The 15,718-nt window shown below is 48.5% G+C and overlaps 1 protein-coding gene and 1 pseudogene across 1 annotated transcript in view; both read left to right on the top strand.

The window, feature by feature from the left end:
* MASP1 (mannan binding lectin serine peptidase 1) overlaps positions 1 to 6,949 on the top strand; it is a 269,447-nt gene extending 262,498 nt beyond the window's left edge. The window contains exons 12-16 of the mRNA XM_032631574.1: positions 370 to 483; positions 1,354 to 1,539; positions 3,343 to 3,410; positions 5,423 to 5,522; positions 5,984 to 6,949. Of these exons, the coding sequence (XP_032487465.1) occupies positions 370 to 483; positions 1,354 to 1,539; positions 3,343 to 3,410; positions 5,423 to 5,522; positions 5,984 to 6,174 (659 nt within the window). The 3' untranslated portion in view covers positions 6,175 to 6,949. The remainder of the gene's footprint in view (positions 1 to 369; positions 484 to 1,353; positions 1,540 to 3,342; positions 3,411 to 5,422; positions 5,523 to 5,983) is intronic.
* Positions 6,950 to 12,061: 5,112 nt separating this feature from the next.
* Positions 12,062 to 13,480, top strand: LOC116753626 (annotated as a pseudogene).
* Positions 13,481 to 15,718: the final 2,238 nt, after the last annotated feature.

Below are 15,718 nucleotides of genomic sequence, written 5' to 3'. Positions count from 1 at the left end.
CCAGGGGAGGCTGAGGCTACTGGTCCAGGGGCCACGCCTTGAGCAGCAAGGCCGGAGGGGCAGCCAGTGAGCACGAAGTTTCTTGTGGACACCTTGGGCTGTTCGGAGCTCGCGAACCCCATGGGTTTAAGGGAGACCTGAAATCATCTTTAAAACGTTCAGTGTGGGCCTAGGTTGGATACGGCAGATGAAATCTCAGATTCACCTCCCCATTTTCAGATCGGGATCGTATGCGTTTCTGCCTTGAGGCTGTGAAATGCAAGGGAGAGGGGTGCCATGGAGAGGAGGGGTCTGAAAGGCCTCAGCTTGAGGTTGTGGGAAGCAGGATGGGGCCGTGAGGACAGTGTGTGTGTACAATTCTGTTCTCAGGCTCCAAATGGATCGTGACCGCGGCTCACTGCCTTCACCAATTGCTGGATTCAGAGGACGCAACCCTACATGGCTTGGACCTGCTCAGCCCCTCTGCTTTCAAAATCATCATGGGTGAGTGCGGAGCAAGGTGATTCCTGCAGCCAGCTGTGGTTCTGGGGATGGGGTGTGTCCACTCACTCACTCAATCATCAGGGAAGTTGCCTGGGACGAAGGACAAGTCACGACTGGAGGCCAGGGACCTGCATCTAAGCCCAAGGCTGTGATTCTCAGGTGGTGGGACCATGAGCAGGTCACTGAAGGTGAAGCCTCAGTTTTTACAATAAAGAGCCTCATCTGGATAATTTCCAAAAGTGCTTCAGGCTTCTGTGAACCCGTGGTTTCAGGTGGATCATACACAGACAATCCAAGCTTCCCCTCTCCTTTGTAAAATTAAGACCACCGGCTGATTCAGTTTAGTTCAGCACGTATTTATGTCCTGACACTATGCCAGCATATAACTACACAAGTTCCTGCCCACAGGGACTTAGAGTCTAATAAAGGAATAGAATGTAAGCACAGAGACCTTGAATATAAAGTAGGAAGCAGTAAGTTCTATAGGAGAGGAACAGATAAAGGACACGGGAGTTCGTAGGGAAGAGATTTCTAATTGAAGAATCTAACTCAAGACTCTGAGAGATTTCATGGAGGGAGGCAACGCATGACCCAGGCAAGGAAAGCTTGGACATATGGCAATGGGCACTGGCATGAGTATTATAAGGCAATGGGATCAGGTCATGAAGAAAGACAGAGGTCAGAGCCATGAGAATATGTGGAGAAGGGCAGGTAGGATGGGATGCCTTGAAAAAGGTAGATGAAGGGCAGTATAAGAGTTAAGACTGGAAACATGGGCTGAATGGGGCAGGGGCTGACAGGGAACAAGGTGTGACCTTATCCTCTAAGCTTGCATTGCCCTCATCCCTCACATGCCTTCTTCTTTCCCAGGCAAGCATTGGAGGTACCGGTCAGATGAGAATGAACAGAGTCTCAACGTCAAACAAATCTTCCTCCATCCCCTGTATAACCCCAACACGTTTGAGAATGACGTGGCTCTGGTGGAGCTGTCGAAGGGCCCGGTGCTGAATGACTTCGTGATGCCCGTCTGTCTGCCCCAGGGGCCACCGCAGGAAGGTACCACCCCCACCTGTGATTCCACATCTGCAGAGCCCCTGGTGCCTCCATAGAGCCTTCTTCTCCAGCATTGGTCGGGCTCTGGTGCCAGCTGAGCCAGCTGACCATGTCTGTGTGACTCCTCAGCTGCCTCCCCTAAAACAGCTGAGTCGAAACTGGTTCCAAGGTGAACAGGCAGGCTTGATCAGTACTGCAAGCGCTATGTGAGTCAGGGTCCAGATAGGAAAACAGCAGACCAGTTATTATATCAGAGAGAATTTAATATAGGGTATTGGAGGACTGGAGAAGTAAAGGGGGATGCTGAGATAATAGAGACAGCGCTTTCAGGAAGAAACCACCACTCCTGGGGCTGGCGGAACAAAGAGAAGAAGTTGGAGATATAGAACCTAGAAGCTTGACAGGGGCCTGTGAAGCAGGAACTCAGACGCTGCAAAAGAGGCCCTGTGATGGTGGTGCTAGGGAGAACAGCTGGGACCAACCGCCACTGCTGGGGTGAGGAACCATTGCTAGGGTGATGCCAACAGGAACGGCAAGCCTTCCTGGAGGTTCCCCCGATTTTCAGGAACACCCCTGACAAAGCAGATCTGCCATTTCAGAGTCTCATTCGCAGCATCACAAGGTAGAGTGTAGGAGGGTACGTTTGGAGCTGAGAGACAATAGCTTAGTCACCGGCACGGGCTCAAATCCCCATGCTGCCGTTTCCTAGTCGGGTGACCTTGAGGAAGTTGCCAAACCTCGAGCCCCTTCCCTCTACACTGGGGATAATATCCCATGGGTGGTTGTGATGTTTAAATGAAATAATAATCAAACATAGCCAACATAGAGTGAGAGTCCAACCCAGGGCATTTGGCTTTTGTTTCATCCTGTTATAAATTCAGTGGTGCCGTGTCACAGATAACCTCGTGTAATTCAAAGAAGTTATTTTTTTAAATGGCTGAATGGAATCTGAGAAGTATTCAGGAGAAGTGAGCCAACAGGAAAGGCACAGGTATGGCTCTGATTCATCAGATGCCACACACCTACCACGTGCCACTTGATTTACATTAATTAATTTATGCACTACTTGTAAAAGGCTTATGAGGTGGTATTGTAGTCCCGTTTTCCAGATGAGAAAACAGGCTCAGCAAGGTACAGTGACTTACCCAAGATTCAGCTTGTAAGAAGTAGATCTGGGGATAGAATTCAGATCTTCCAACTTAAAGCCCAATGTTGTTTTCAGTATCCAGGCTCTTTTACAAATGAAGAGATAAGTGTTCTATCAGTGCTCAACCCATTTCCACACTGCCTCGAGATCTGCCAACTTCATAGACTTCTAGAATATCAGAGCTGGGAGGGGTTTTAGAGAATACCAAGTCCAGCTTCTTCATTTTATGGATGGAGAAACTGAGACTCAGAAGGGGAGGGAACATAGCATATTGTGGGCTAAGCTGGACTTTGTATTTATTCAGTTATTGATTGAGCATCTACTATGTGTCAGCACTGCTGTAGGCATGGAGATACAGCGCTGAATAAGATATATGAGATTACTGCTCTCATGGGGTCTAGGTTCCAAGCTAGTTGAGAGTGGGAGAGAGCAGGCAACTAAACAAATAAACCAGCTAACGTCTCATAGAAACAAATGCCTAAACCTCTGTCGTGGGTAACCTTCAACCCAGCAGTCTTCTCCCCCACCATGCTGCCATTCTCTGAGGGGGCAAACTCAGCCCTTCCTCCACAGGCAGAGGGTGATGGGGCTGCAAGATGCCACCCTCTGAAAACCCCACAGACAGCCTCTCTGCTCTCACTGTGTCTTCTCTCCTCCAGGGGCCATGGTCATCGTCAGTGGCTGGGGGAAGCAGTTCTTGCAAAGGTTCCCGGAGACCCTGATGGAGGTGAAGTTCAATTTATACCCTTCAGAGGGTGACACCTCTGCCCTACATTGGACCCTTCTGCACCGTAGTGCCCCTTAGGGGGTTAGAGGCTTCGGCAGGGGGTGGGTGAGAGAGGTACCAGGGGCCCAAACTCACCTTCAAAGTTAAATGAGACTGAATCCCAACTAGTTTGATCTGTTTGCTCTACATGTCATAGGGCTCTAGTCTCTAAACATTGCTTAATGTTTCTGTAGCTTATTAAAGTCTCAATTTATGGAAATTCTTCCAGAAAACAGCTGGCTTGGACTCCCTCAAAGGTGATCCATCTGTATACATCATGAAGATTCACATAACAGAGTAACCAAGAATGGGCCAAGGAATGGGCCTTGAGAGCTGCAGTCCTTGCAGCAATGAACTTGACTGTTGCATTTAGAAGTTTACATTCTTGTCATATCAGAAAAGAACACTGAACCAGGAGTAAGGAGCCATGGCTCCAAGTCCTGGCTCCTAGTAACCTGCTGCGAGATCTTAAACGAGTCATCTTGCCTCTCTAGACCGCAGTGTAGTAGTATCTCAAGCTGCAAAGTCAGGGGCAACACTAGATGTCCTCCAGGAGCTGCCTGGCTCGGACATTACCAGGTTCTACGACTGCCACAGCTAGTCTCTGAACCCGTCAACATGCATTATTTTAGTGTGCTTTAAAATTCTGTATTGGCAACACCAATTTAGCCCTTCAGTCATTAACTCTAGAGTGTTTATTCGGTGCCTCCTGTGTACCAGACGTTGTATTAACTACTAGGTATGCTGGGAGGTAAGAGGACAGATCTGGCCCCTGGCCTCCTTGGGCTTACAGTCAAGTGGGATAGACAGAAAGTAGTTATCAATGTGATCAATGGAATGAGGAAGAGGTACAAGATGCTCCAGAATGTACAGCAGGGGCTCTGACCTTGTCTTAGGGGTACAGAAGGGCTTCCCAGAGGAAGTGACACTTAAATGATGCATGAGCGATGGATAGAGGTCAGTCAGGCACTCAGCAGTTTGCTGAGGACATGTGCTCACGACCACCCTGCCTGACTTCCTCTCGCCACTTCTCTGGGAAGGCCGTGGCCCCAAAGAGACCTGAATGCCTCTGGTCCCCTCCCGGCAAGGGCCAACAGGAGTTGTGCTTTTGCGGGGAGTGTGACCCATTCAGTTCTTGGTTTGGCTGAATGAAACTCATATGTTTCCTCTTTTTATTCTAAACATCCATTCCAACGTTTACCCCCAAGCTGAATCAAGGGCAATAATAATCACAATACCTTACTTTATGTATCAATGTATCACCTCAATTCAAAATAACATTTCCTGAGTACTGACCATATTCCAAGCTATGTGAGATAGAAATGGACAACATACAGACCGAGTGTCTGGAAGCTCACACTGTGGTGGGGGAGAACGTAAGTGAATGCTTGCTGCTAGGCGAGCCTCACTAACCCTACACCACCTACTGTTTATGCAGTGTTTGTAGTTTACAGAATATCTGCCCATGCATCTCCTCTTTGCACAACAACTCTATGCAATTAGTATGTCAACTATTGTGACTCCCATTATTCAGATAAGGAAACAGAGTCTCAGAGATCTGAGAAAACACTGGTGAAGGCTACGTGCCCCAGGTCCCACAACCAATAATGGTAAGAGTGAGGAAAAGAAGACTGCCCATAGGTTTTGCATACACTGCCATATTTGAGATAGTGTGTGTGCTAGGCAAGTATTATTATCTCCATTTTACAGATGAGAAGACTGAGGCCCAGAAAGGGCAAATGACCTGCGCAAGGTCACACAGCAAGTTCATGACTAAGACTGTACCAGAACATGGATCTCCTGATTCTGCATTCAGTGTTCCTTCACCTGTACCATAGGTAGTTTCTGAGGCCAGGTCTAAGGCAGACCCAGGCTCATCCAGGAAGGGGATGGGGATGAGTCAGCTCTAGGGGTGTCAGAGCAGCAGGGCTCCTCAGCCAGGGGTGGGGACCAACAGTGGCCTTGTGTTCCAGATCGAAATCCCAGTTGTTGACCACCGCATCTGCCAGGAGGCCTATACCCCACTGAAGAAGAAAGTGACCAGAGACATGATCTGTGCTGGGGAGAAGGAAGGTAAGTCAGGAGGCCGGCGTACAACAGGGCACTACCAGCCAGGGAGGGGAGCCGAGCCTGGCAGTGGAAGGACTGGGGACCTTGGAGCTGGCAGGTTGAGCAGCGGCGGACAGGCAGGAGCGAGGCGGGGAGGAGGGAGGACGGTCATGAGAGGAAGGATTCCACTGAAGAAGCTGCATCGGAGAGAAGGGGGCTAAGTAAGGAACTTCCATAATTCCCTTCTCCCAGCCCAGCTTTTCCCGTAGGAAATGAGAGAGTCCTAACGTGCACTTTCTAAAATCACTGAGGTCTGAGGAGGTCTGACCTACAACAGCTCAGAATCCAGGTCTGGGGCCAATGGTCTACTGCGCCCCCTGGTGCCCGATTCTCTGAACTACAAGGCAGTTGTGGAGAGAAGGAGGCTTCTCTGGATTTGGGGCTAGGGAAGGAGACGCTTTAACCTGCCTCACTTCTTCCTCTAGGTGGGAAGGATGCCTGTGCGGGTGACTCTGGAGGGCCCATGGTGACCTTGGATATAGAGAGAGGCCAATGGTACCTAGTGGGCACGGTGTCCTGGGGTGTGGACTGTGGAAAGAAGGACCGTTACGGAGTGTATTCCTACACCTTCCACAACAAGGACTGGATACAGAGGGTCACCGGGATGAGGAATTGAATTCGGTTCCTCACCTTCTTCCTCACGTGTCCATGGTCAGTCAGCAGCAGAGGATGGTTATCTGATGCAAGATGCCCCTTGCCCTACACGCACCTCATTCGGCCCATCTATTACTGGCCAATAAAGGGGGCATCTCATGCCCCTTCTCACTCTCTTTAAAGAAGCAGAGTAGCAGGGTGGTCAGAATCCAGGTTGTATCACCTACTAGCTTTGTAACACTGGGCAGGTGACTTCACGTCTTTAAGCCTCAGTTTCTTTGTCCATATTATGGAAATGGCATACCTTACCTACCTCATAAAAGTCTGATGAGGATCAAATTTAGTTAATATACATACAGCACGTAGCACAGTGTAGCACAGTGCAGGCATAAAGTAAGTGCTCAATAAATATGACTTAGCAGAAGGCTGGTGTGTCTACCAGGCACATTACATTCTCTTACAAATCCTGGCTGGGCCTTAGGGCTGACCAGTGTGCACCGCACCCCTCAACCTTGACCATCTCCTTCACCTGCCCCCGAATGCTCCACGCTTCTTTGCTACCATGCATTTCCCATCCCCAATCCCCACCCCTCCCCATAAAAAGGTAAAAGAGACAATGTTCTTAGTCTATGGCATGTCCCATAGTGATGCACTTATGACCATGAGCTGGATACCAAACTGTGAGAGTGCCTGAGAGAAGCAGGCACTCTCACAGGGTGGGGAGACTGGGAATGGTGAATTAGGAAGTCAGACGCCAGGTTCTAGAACCAACTCTGCCCGCAGCTCCCTGTGACTCTAGGCAACTCCCTTCCCCTCATCCCAAAGGACCCTCCCAGCTCTGACAATCTAGGATCCAATGAAGCCATTTCTCCCTGAAGCGATGAGTTAAAGCCAAAATAACCAAAAGGCAAAAATTGCCTTAGGTTCAATAGAGCTTTGTTGCAGACCAAACACTGCTGCTACTGCAACACCCACCCCTGTGCACCACACCCTAGTTCCCAAGGACATAGGCCTGGCGAAGTGCTAGCCAAGGGCCCTTTCCTTATTCCTAAGCAGAGCCTCTGTTCTAGGCACCGGCCTCCTTTTCTTCCTGGGAACCTGAGTTGCACAAGGTAGGCCCTGGGAGGCTAGACTCAGGCCCCTGCACTCTCCCTCCCTGTGTCCACAGCTGACCCCAAGCCACCATTCCTCTGGTTCCTCACCCCTGTTCTTCACCCTGAACACCCCAGCCCTGCAGGGTCATAATTGCTTCCCAAGCAGGATGCCTCTCCTCTCCAAGAGCCACCTCCTCTCTCAGGAAGCTTCCAGGGACCTCCTTCCCTCCAGAGCTCTGAGATTTAAGCCCTTCAAGGGATCAGAAGCCCCAAGTCCCTGGCTTCTGTTCTATCAAATTTGGTCTTCATGGGAGATTTCATTTCTCGACCTGCACTGCAGCTGCTGGAGTAGTTCAGGGTCTCTTGCTGAAAGAAGATGATACTGAGGAATGAGAACTTATGGACACTAAGCCCTAAGCTCACAGCCTGCTTTTGATTCTCTGAGCAAGTCATTCTACCTCTCTGTGCCCTGCTGTTTATTCTGTAAATGGAAAATGGCAATCATACTCAATCTCACCAGACATTTGTCAAGCAAACTGGAGCTCTACTTCAGACACCAGAGAAGAATTGCAATGCAAAGTTTTGGAACTACCCTAAGGCATCCCAAACACCATGCCTTCCAATTTCACAGCACTGCCTGGGTGCCCCCACGTGCCAGGTTATGCTGACTGCTATGCGGACCACCAAGATGAGGGGAACATGATTCATACCTTCCAGGAGCTCCTACAGGAAGAGCTGACACATACACAAGTGTCTATCATGAACAGAATGAACCCCACCAAGTGCTATGTGTCAGAATAGCACAGAGGTGAAAGAAAGGCCATTCTAGTATGGAGACATTGGAGGAGGGGGCGTCAGGAAGACATCCCAGAGGAGATGGTGTTGGAGCTGAGCCTTGAAGAGGGTGGGCATTTCCAAAGGTAAGACAGAGGGAGGCCTTCCAGGTAGAAGGACAAGAGTCCATGTCCACTCAGGCTTTCCTCAGATTACACTCTCTTCCCTCACAAAAAGGACCTGTCCTCCGCCTGCCGAGGGAACTTTCTCTATCATCTTCACAACTCTTCTAAAAATCTAAAAGTATTCTAAAGTTAAAAGTTTGTAATTAAAACAATGTGACCTAAGATCTTGCAGCTAGGAGATTAGGGGCACTGGGATTTGAAACCAGTTCCGATGGACTCTGGAGCCCAGGCTCTCGCTCCACTGGTTCTATACCAGTAGTTCTTGAACTAGGGAGCACACAGGAAACTCCCGGTTTAAAATTTTGTAATCACCTTAAAGAAATACTGATGTCTGGTTCACACCCTGCAGAGACTCAGATATAATCAGTCTGGAGTAAGGCTGAGCCCTGGGGGCTTGGGCGTGGTAGTTAAAATTCCCCCAGGTGATTCTAATGTGCACCCAGTTTGAGATGCACGTTTCCAGGCTGTCCTGCTTGGGTGTGACCCCTGAAGAATGCTGGGAGCCTTTATTTACCAAGCTTGGGTTTTTTGACCCAGGTCATGCTTCTGGTGAGAGGCAGAGGAGAGGCAGACACCCTGCTGCTCTAGCCCTAGATCCAGGAGTTCTCTGCCACCCAGCAGCGACGCCGTCGCTAAGCCATTTCTGCATTAGTGTCTTCCTGGCAAGAACAGTGCTCTTTTACTTTGCAGTGGTCAACTGAAGAAGGGGAAAGCATCCCAGGCATGGGCAATAGCATGTGAGGAAGCAGGGGTATGATAGGGTGTTTGGGGGAAACTGAGTGACTTGGTGTCCCTGGAGAGCCAGAGAAATTGGGAGAAAAAAGAACAGCGTCAGGAAGTACTGACCTGGGATGCTCAGCGTGGTTTTGGGAATGGGGAGACATTTGAGGGTTTTAGACTAAGGAGAGATGTGATGCTTTACCTTTCAAATCAGGCTTTAGTGCAGAGAGTAAACTGCAGGAGAAGAGCCTAAAGGTAGGGAGACTCCATATGGCTTCCCAACAACAAATGAGACACCCTCTGGTCCTGAACACGGGCAGGCCCGAGGAGAGGGAGGGTAGGAATCGGCTTCCAGGGGCTCTGAGAACCTAGGGCTGGGCCTAGAAGAGCCACTTTGAAGAGATTCAAACCTCTGTTCACATTTGAGGGTGAATTAGTAGAGAGTAGAGGGGGAAAAGGGCAGGGACCAAAACCTGAAGGCGGTAACTGTTTTCAGGTCCCTGGACTTTCTGGCACTGGTGCTGTCTCCAGAAAGGAAGCCAGGGCATTCTCTGAACTTGAGGGAAAGAGACAAACAGGGCCTTTGTGACCACCTCCTGCGTCTGGTATGTGTTGGCCTTTTTTCAAGAAGATAAGGAAAATGTCTTTTGTATGCAAAAAACGCAGGCTCAATGCCCAGCAGTGAGCTTCTGATCACAGGAAAAAGAGCCGGGACCCTGCTAATATTTAGGCAAAGGCTCCTAGGGAGGCCTCCCTGAGAAGTGGGGCGTTAGGACAAGACAGTGTTAAGACAGGGGAAGATGTGTCGAGCCTGGATGTTGCCCAGGGCAAGCGTGCAGGATGATGAACAGAGTGTGGGTGGGAACATATCTTACCCTCGGATATCCTCCAGTCCCGGGGGAAATCTCTGCAAGGTAACATGCCAACAGGTCAGCACCAAACACAGCAAGCCCCGAGGATCCAAAGGGTACAGCATAGATGCAGTCCAGGCCCAAGGTCTTAGATGATGCTCACCTATTTTAGAAGTGAGGACTCTCACCTCCCATTCAGCTGTTTATCCTGTGACATTATTCCATCTTGCCCATCTCCTGGGACTATCCAGCTTATTGAATCCACTCCCACTAAACGCTCCCATGTGGCCCAGACTTGCCAACAGGACCCCAGACAACAGAATCCTTCCTTTAAACAATTCCAACAACAGCTCCCTTTGCTCTGAGTTTGCCTGTCCAAGGCCCAAATCCATATTGGCAGTCTAGGCCTCCCATTAAGTCTTTTTATTTCAGTGTATTTCATCATTACGGAATACTTTAAACATACAAAACAAAACAAACAAGATACAAATCCACGTCCTGCTCAGACCTGATGAAACAACAGGGGACGGAGGGGACATGGACAGGATTCCAATTCAAGGAGTAAGTTGGTGCCATGAGAGAGAAGGTGCTTTGGATGCGTGGAAAGAGTTCTAAAACCTGACCCTGAAGACGTGGGCTCCAGCCCCAGCTCTGCTGCCTGAAGGTTCTGAATGCTCAAGTGGATCATGCTCTCTGTGCTCAGTTTCCACAGTCCCCCTTGAGTTTCTCCTTCTTTGCAACCTCTATACATGGATAGCCCCAGGGCTCAGTCCTGGCCCTCCTGTCTGTGCTCTCCACCCTCACTCCCTGAGTAATCTCATCTAATCTCATGACATTTAACATCATCCAAATGCTAATGACTTCACTTGCATCTCCAGCTTGGTCCTCTCCTCTGAACCACAGGTATGAATATTCAACTGCCTTGGCATTTCTCGTGTTCAGTGTCTAACAGGATGCCCAAAAAGCATCTCAGACTTCACGTGTCCACAACCAAGCTCCTGTTACGGCCCCCACGTCTGTTCCTTACACAGCCAACCCCATCTCAGAAAGCGGTAACTCCACTCTTCCAGTTGACCTGACCAAAAATCTTGGGGAGTGTTTGATTCCTCTTTCTCGAACACCACACATCTGAGTCATCAACAAACCCCCTCAGCTCTACTTTAAAATACAGCCAGATTCAATCCCAGTTGCTACTACCCTGGTACAGGTCCCCACCCAGGAACAGGCACTATCCCCTCTTTGCTGGATTGTTGCAGGAGCCTCCTAGCTAATCTTTCCTCTTTCATTCTTGTCCCTCTGTGGACATTCTCAACACAGTGGCACTAAATTGGATTACATCACCCCACTGCTCAAACCCTCCGATGGCTTCTTGTCTCATTTAAATCAACAACCAATGTCCTGATGACCTATGGCTTATATGCTCTGACCCCCATCCCCACTTAGTAATGACTACTAAGCCTGAACTGCATTCCAGCCACATTGGCCTCCTCGTGGTTCAACATTCCAGGCTGCTCCTACCTCAGGGCTTTTGCACATGCCCTTTGCCTTACTCAGTTCCTTCATCTTTTTTCAAACGTCACCTTCTTAGTGAGACCTTCCCTAGCTACCTAATCTAAAATTGTAACTCCATCCCCTGCCCTTCCTGTCCCCCTTGCCTACTTTATTCTTCTCCTTAGTACTTAACACTATCTAGTATACCACACAGCTTACTTATATTGTTTGCTGTCTAGTTTTTCTACTATCCATAAGGTCAGTGATTTAGTCACTTTGCTTTCCACTATATCTCTAGTGCCTAGAACAATGCCTGGCACATAATATGTACTCAGTAAACATTTGTTGAGTGAATAAGTCTTGAAAATAGGGAATATCTTATTATGTCCTCAAAACAATACTGTAAGCCTATTAAGATGGGAGTGAAAAATCATTGGGCTTAGAAGTGAAGGGATAAGACACAGACTGATATTCCAACACTACCACCCAAGTCCTTGTATAAGGTGACACCTCTCAAGGTAACTGCCTTTCAAAATGTGAATACCTTGAGAGAGAGGTTGAGTCAGAGTAAGATGCATAAATCCATTTGCTCCAGAAAGGAAAGGAAAGGAAGATGCTATGGACATTCAGATAAGAAGGTCCAACCCCAAGCTGACCTAGGCAGACTGAAATCTTGGTGTAACACCTAGATGGCCTATTAGAGGGGTCAGGATCAGGGCACTATCCCAAATGCCCAAGGACAAAATAAGACTTAGCAGCTTTTTCGCAATGGGTTTGCCTCCAGGACCCAGGTGTCGTGAAAACCACCGCTAAACCTAAGCAAAAATGGGAAAGGAGAAGACCCACACCAACATCATTGTCGTTGGACACGTAGATTCGGGGAAGTCCACCACTACTGGCCATCTGATCTACCAATGTGGTGGGATCAACAAGAGAACCATTGAAAAGTTCGAGAAGGAGGCTGCCGAGATAGGAAAGGGCTCCTTCAAATATGCCTGGGTCTTGGACAAACTGAAAGATGAATGCAAGAGTGGTATCACCATTGATATCTCCCTATGGAAATTTGAGACCAGCAAGTACTATGTGACCATCATTGATGCCCCAGGACACAGAGGCTTCATCAAAAACACGATTACAGGCACATCCCAGGCTGATTGTGCTGTCATGATTGTTGCTGCTGCTGTTGGTGAATTCGAAGCCGGTATTTCCAAGAATGGACAGACCTGTGAGCATGCCCTTCTGGCCTACACTCTGGGTGTGAAACAACTAAATGTTGGAGTTAACAAAATGGATTCCACTGAGCCACCCTACAGCCAGAAGAGATACGAGGAAATTGTTAAGGAAGTCAGCGCCTCCGTTAAGAAAATTGGCTACAACCCTGACACAGCAGCATTTGTGCCAGTTTCTGGCTGGAATGGTGAAAACGTGCTGGAGCCAAGTGCTAACATGCCGTGGTTCAAGGGATGGAAAGTCACCTGAAAAGATGGCAACGACAGAGGAACCACACTGCTTGAAGCTCTGGATTGCATCCTGCCACCAACTCGCCCAACTGACAAGCCCTAGCGTTTGCCCCTCCAGGACGTCTACAAAATTGGTGGTATTGGCACTGTCCCTGTGGGTTGAGTGGAGACTGGTGTTCTCAAACCTGGCATGGTGGTCATCTTTCCCCCAGTCAATGTGATAACTGAAGTGAAGTCTGTTGAAATGCACCATGAAGCTTTGAGTGAAGCCCTTCCTGGGGACAATGTGGGCTTCAATGTCAAGAATGTGTCTGTCAAAGATGTTCACTTTGGCAGTGTGGCTGGTGACAGCAAAAATGACCCACTGATGGAAGCAGCTGGCTTCACAGCTCAGGTGATTATCTTGAACCATCCAGGCCAAAGCAGTGCTGGCTATGCACCTGTGCTGGATTGTCACACAGCTCACATTGCCTGCACGTTTGCTGAGCTGAAGGAGAAGATTGATCGTCGTTCTGGGAAAAAGCTGGAAGTTGGCCCCAAACTCTTGAAATCTGGTGATGCTGTCATTGTTGATATGGTTCCTGGGAAACCCATGTGTGTTGAGAGCTTCTCTGACTATCCTCCTCTGGGCCGCTTTGCTGTTCGTGACATGAGACAGACGGTTTCTATGGGTGTCATCAAAGCAGTGGACAAAAGGCAACTGGAGCTGGCAAGGTCACCAAGTCTGCCCAGAAAGCTCAGAAGGCTAAATGAATATTATCCCCAATACCTGCCACCCCAGTCTTAATCAGTGGTGGAAAAAGGGTCTCAGAACAGTTTGTCTCAATTGGCCATTTAAGTTTAATAGCAAAAGACTGGTTAATGATAACAATGCATGGCAAAACCTTCAGAAGGAAGGAGAATGTTTTGTGGACCATTTGTTTTGTGTGTGGCAGTTTTAAGGTATTAGTTTTTAAAATCAGTACTTTTTTTTTTGCAGTACGTGGGCCTCTCACTGTTGTGGCCTCTCTCGTTGCGGAGCACAGGCTCCGGACACGCAGGCTCAGCGGCCATGGCTCACGGGCACAGCTGCTCCGCGGCATGTGGGATCTTCCCGGACAGGGGCACGAACCTGTGTCCCCTGCATCGGCAGGCGGACTCTCAACCACTGCGCCACCAGGGAAGCCCTAAAATCAGTACTTTTTAATGGAAACAACTTGACCAAAAATCTGTCACAGAACTTGAGACCCATTAAAAAAGTTTAATGAGAAAAAAAAAAAAAGTCTAAGCAGCAGTTTTTGAGCAACGTCAGAGCTAGCAGGGAGCCTTCAGTTCACCTTACCTCTTTGCTTTACAAATGAAGAAACTGAGACCCAGGGGACGGGAAAGACTAGATCATCCAAGGTCATCAACCTACATGCCTGGATATTGGCTAAGCCAGGGCTGAAACCCAGGTTTCCAGCCCTCAGGCCAATGAGATTTCTATACCACAACTGCCAACCCTCCAGCCCTCACAAGGCCCTGTCACAAAAGAGCCATACAGCAGGCAGATTTCACTTCCCTGATGCATGTGGCTGTACCCACGCAATGCCGAAAATGATCCCAAAGGAAATTTCTTAGCTGGGAGTCCTGCAGAGAACCAGAACGGGACTTGGAAAAGAACTAAATTCCTTTTGGGGTATTTCAGCCAATGGGAATGGAGCCCAGAAATCACTGATGTTTTCTGTTTGGGGAGATTTTTTAAATAGCTGTCTTTGAAGAATGAAGAGTGGCTACCATGCTGCTGGGAAAATGAAGTCATTGCTTTGCAAGATATATGAGGAGAAGAAAAGAAACGATGCTACATATATTAAAATAAACTAGTTCTAACTCTTGGGCTGGGAAGTTAACCCTTGCCTTCCATGTTTTTCCTAAAGTATTTACCAACAGAACTGAAATCACAAAGAGAAAGCCCTTCAGGTCTCAAAGGGGAGGCTGCCAATGGAAAGGAAAAGGAGAAGAAAGAAGAGGATGAGCGTTCAATCTCATCAGAAAGAAGAGAATGAATATGGGCTTTGTATCTGGAATGTCGCAGATAGTGTATTATTTATTCCTTACAATAGCCCTCCGTGGCAGATTGATTATTCCCATTTCAACAAGGAGGAAAACTGGGGCTCAAGGAGCTTAGCTAGTTTTCCTAAGGCCATACAGCTAGTAAGTAGCAGAACTAGGACTCGTCTTTCTTAACCCCAGATTTCATGATCTTGCCTTACTCTGTGCTGTACAGCACAGCTCAACTTTCGTACTTTCTCTAGTACTTCAGTTTTTTCTCCATAAAATAAGGGCACTCAATCAAGACATCTCTAATCTGTCTCACAGCAAATCATCCTTAGTTGGTGATCTTCTGGGTTTGCAGGACTCCGGAGCCCCAAGAAGCGTTCTCCCATTGGGCTGTTCCTCCATCCTGCTGAGTTTGAAGGAAGTGATCAAGGCAGCACTTCTCGCTGACCCTACGCTAAGGATTGCAGCCTCTGGAACACCAATTCAAGTGCCTGTAGGTCTCCTCCTGGCTTGAACATCAAGACCAATGCACAGAAGCACCAGTGGGAGAGGCTTGGGATCCTGGAATGTCCCCGAGGAGTTTATTTATAAAACCTAGGGTACATCTAACAAGGTCATCACGTGGCATGTGGCCATGTGTGCAAAGAAAGAACTGCCCTAGAGAAGTCTTTGCCAAGACAAGGGCTAAGCTGTGAGTAAGCCTAGCAAGTATGAGGGACAATAAGGGAGACGGAGGAGGCGTTTGTAGATGGTAGACGTCTTCCTACAGAGCAGGAAGAGGCTTAATGCTTTAGGAAAGTGTTCCGGAGTAAACCCAGTCAAGGGTTGGACCCTCACTCTACCACTACCTGGCAGTGGGGACTGGAGTAAGTCACTTCCAAGCCGTGATCACACTCCAGCAGGGAGCATAGCTATGGACAAGTAATTACAACCAAGCTTGATATGCATCTGGCAAGGGTGGCAGAGCTCAAA

Source organism: Phocoena sinus, chromosome 4 (assembly GCF_008692025.1).
Source record: "Phocoena sinus isolate mPhoSin1 chromosome 4, mPhoSin1.pri, whole genome shotgun sequence".
In the NCBI taxonomy this organism is placed as follows: domain Eukaryota; kingdom Metazoa; phylum Chordata; class Mammalia; order Artiodactyla; family Phocoenidae; genus Phocoena; species Phocoena sinus.
This window is presented reverse-complemented; position numbering and strand designations above follow the sequence as displayed.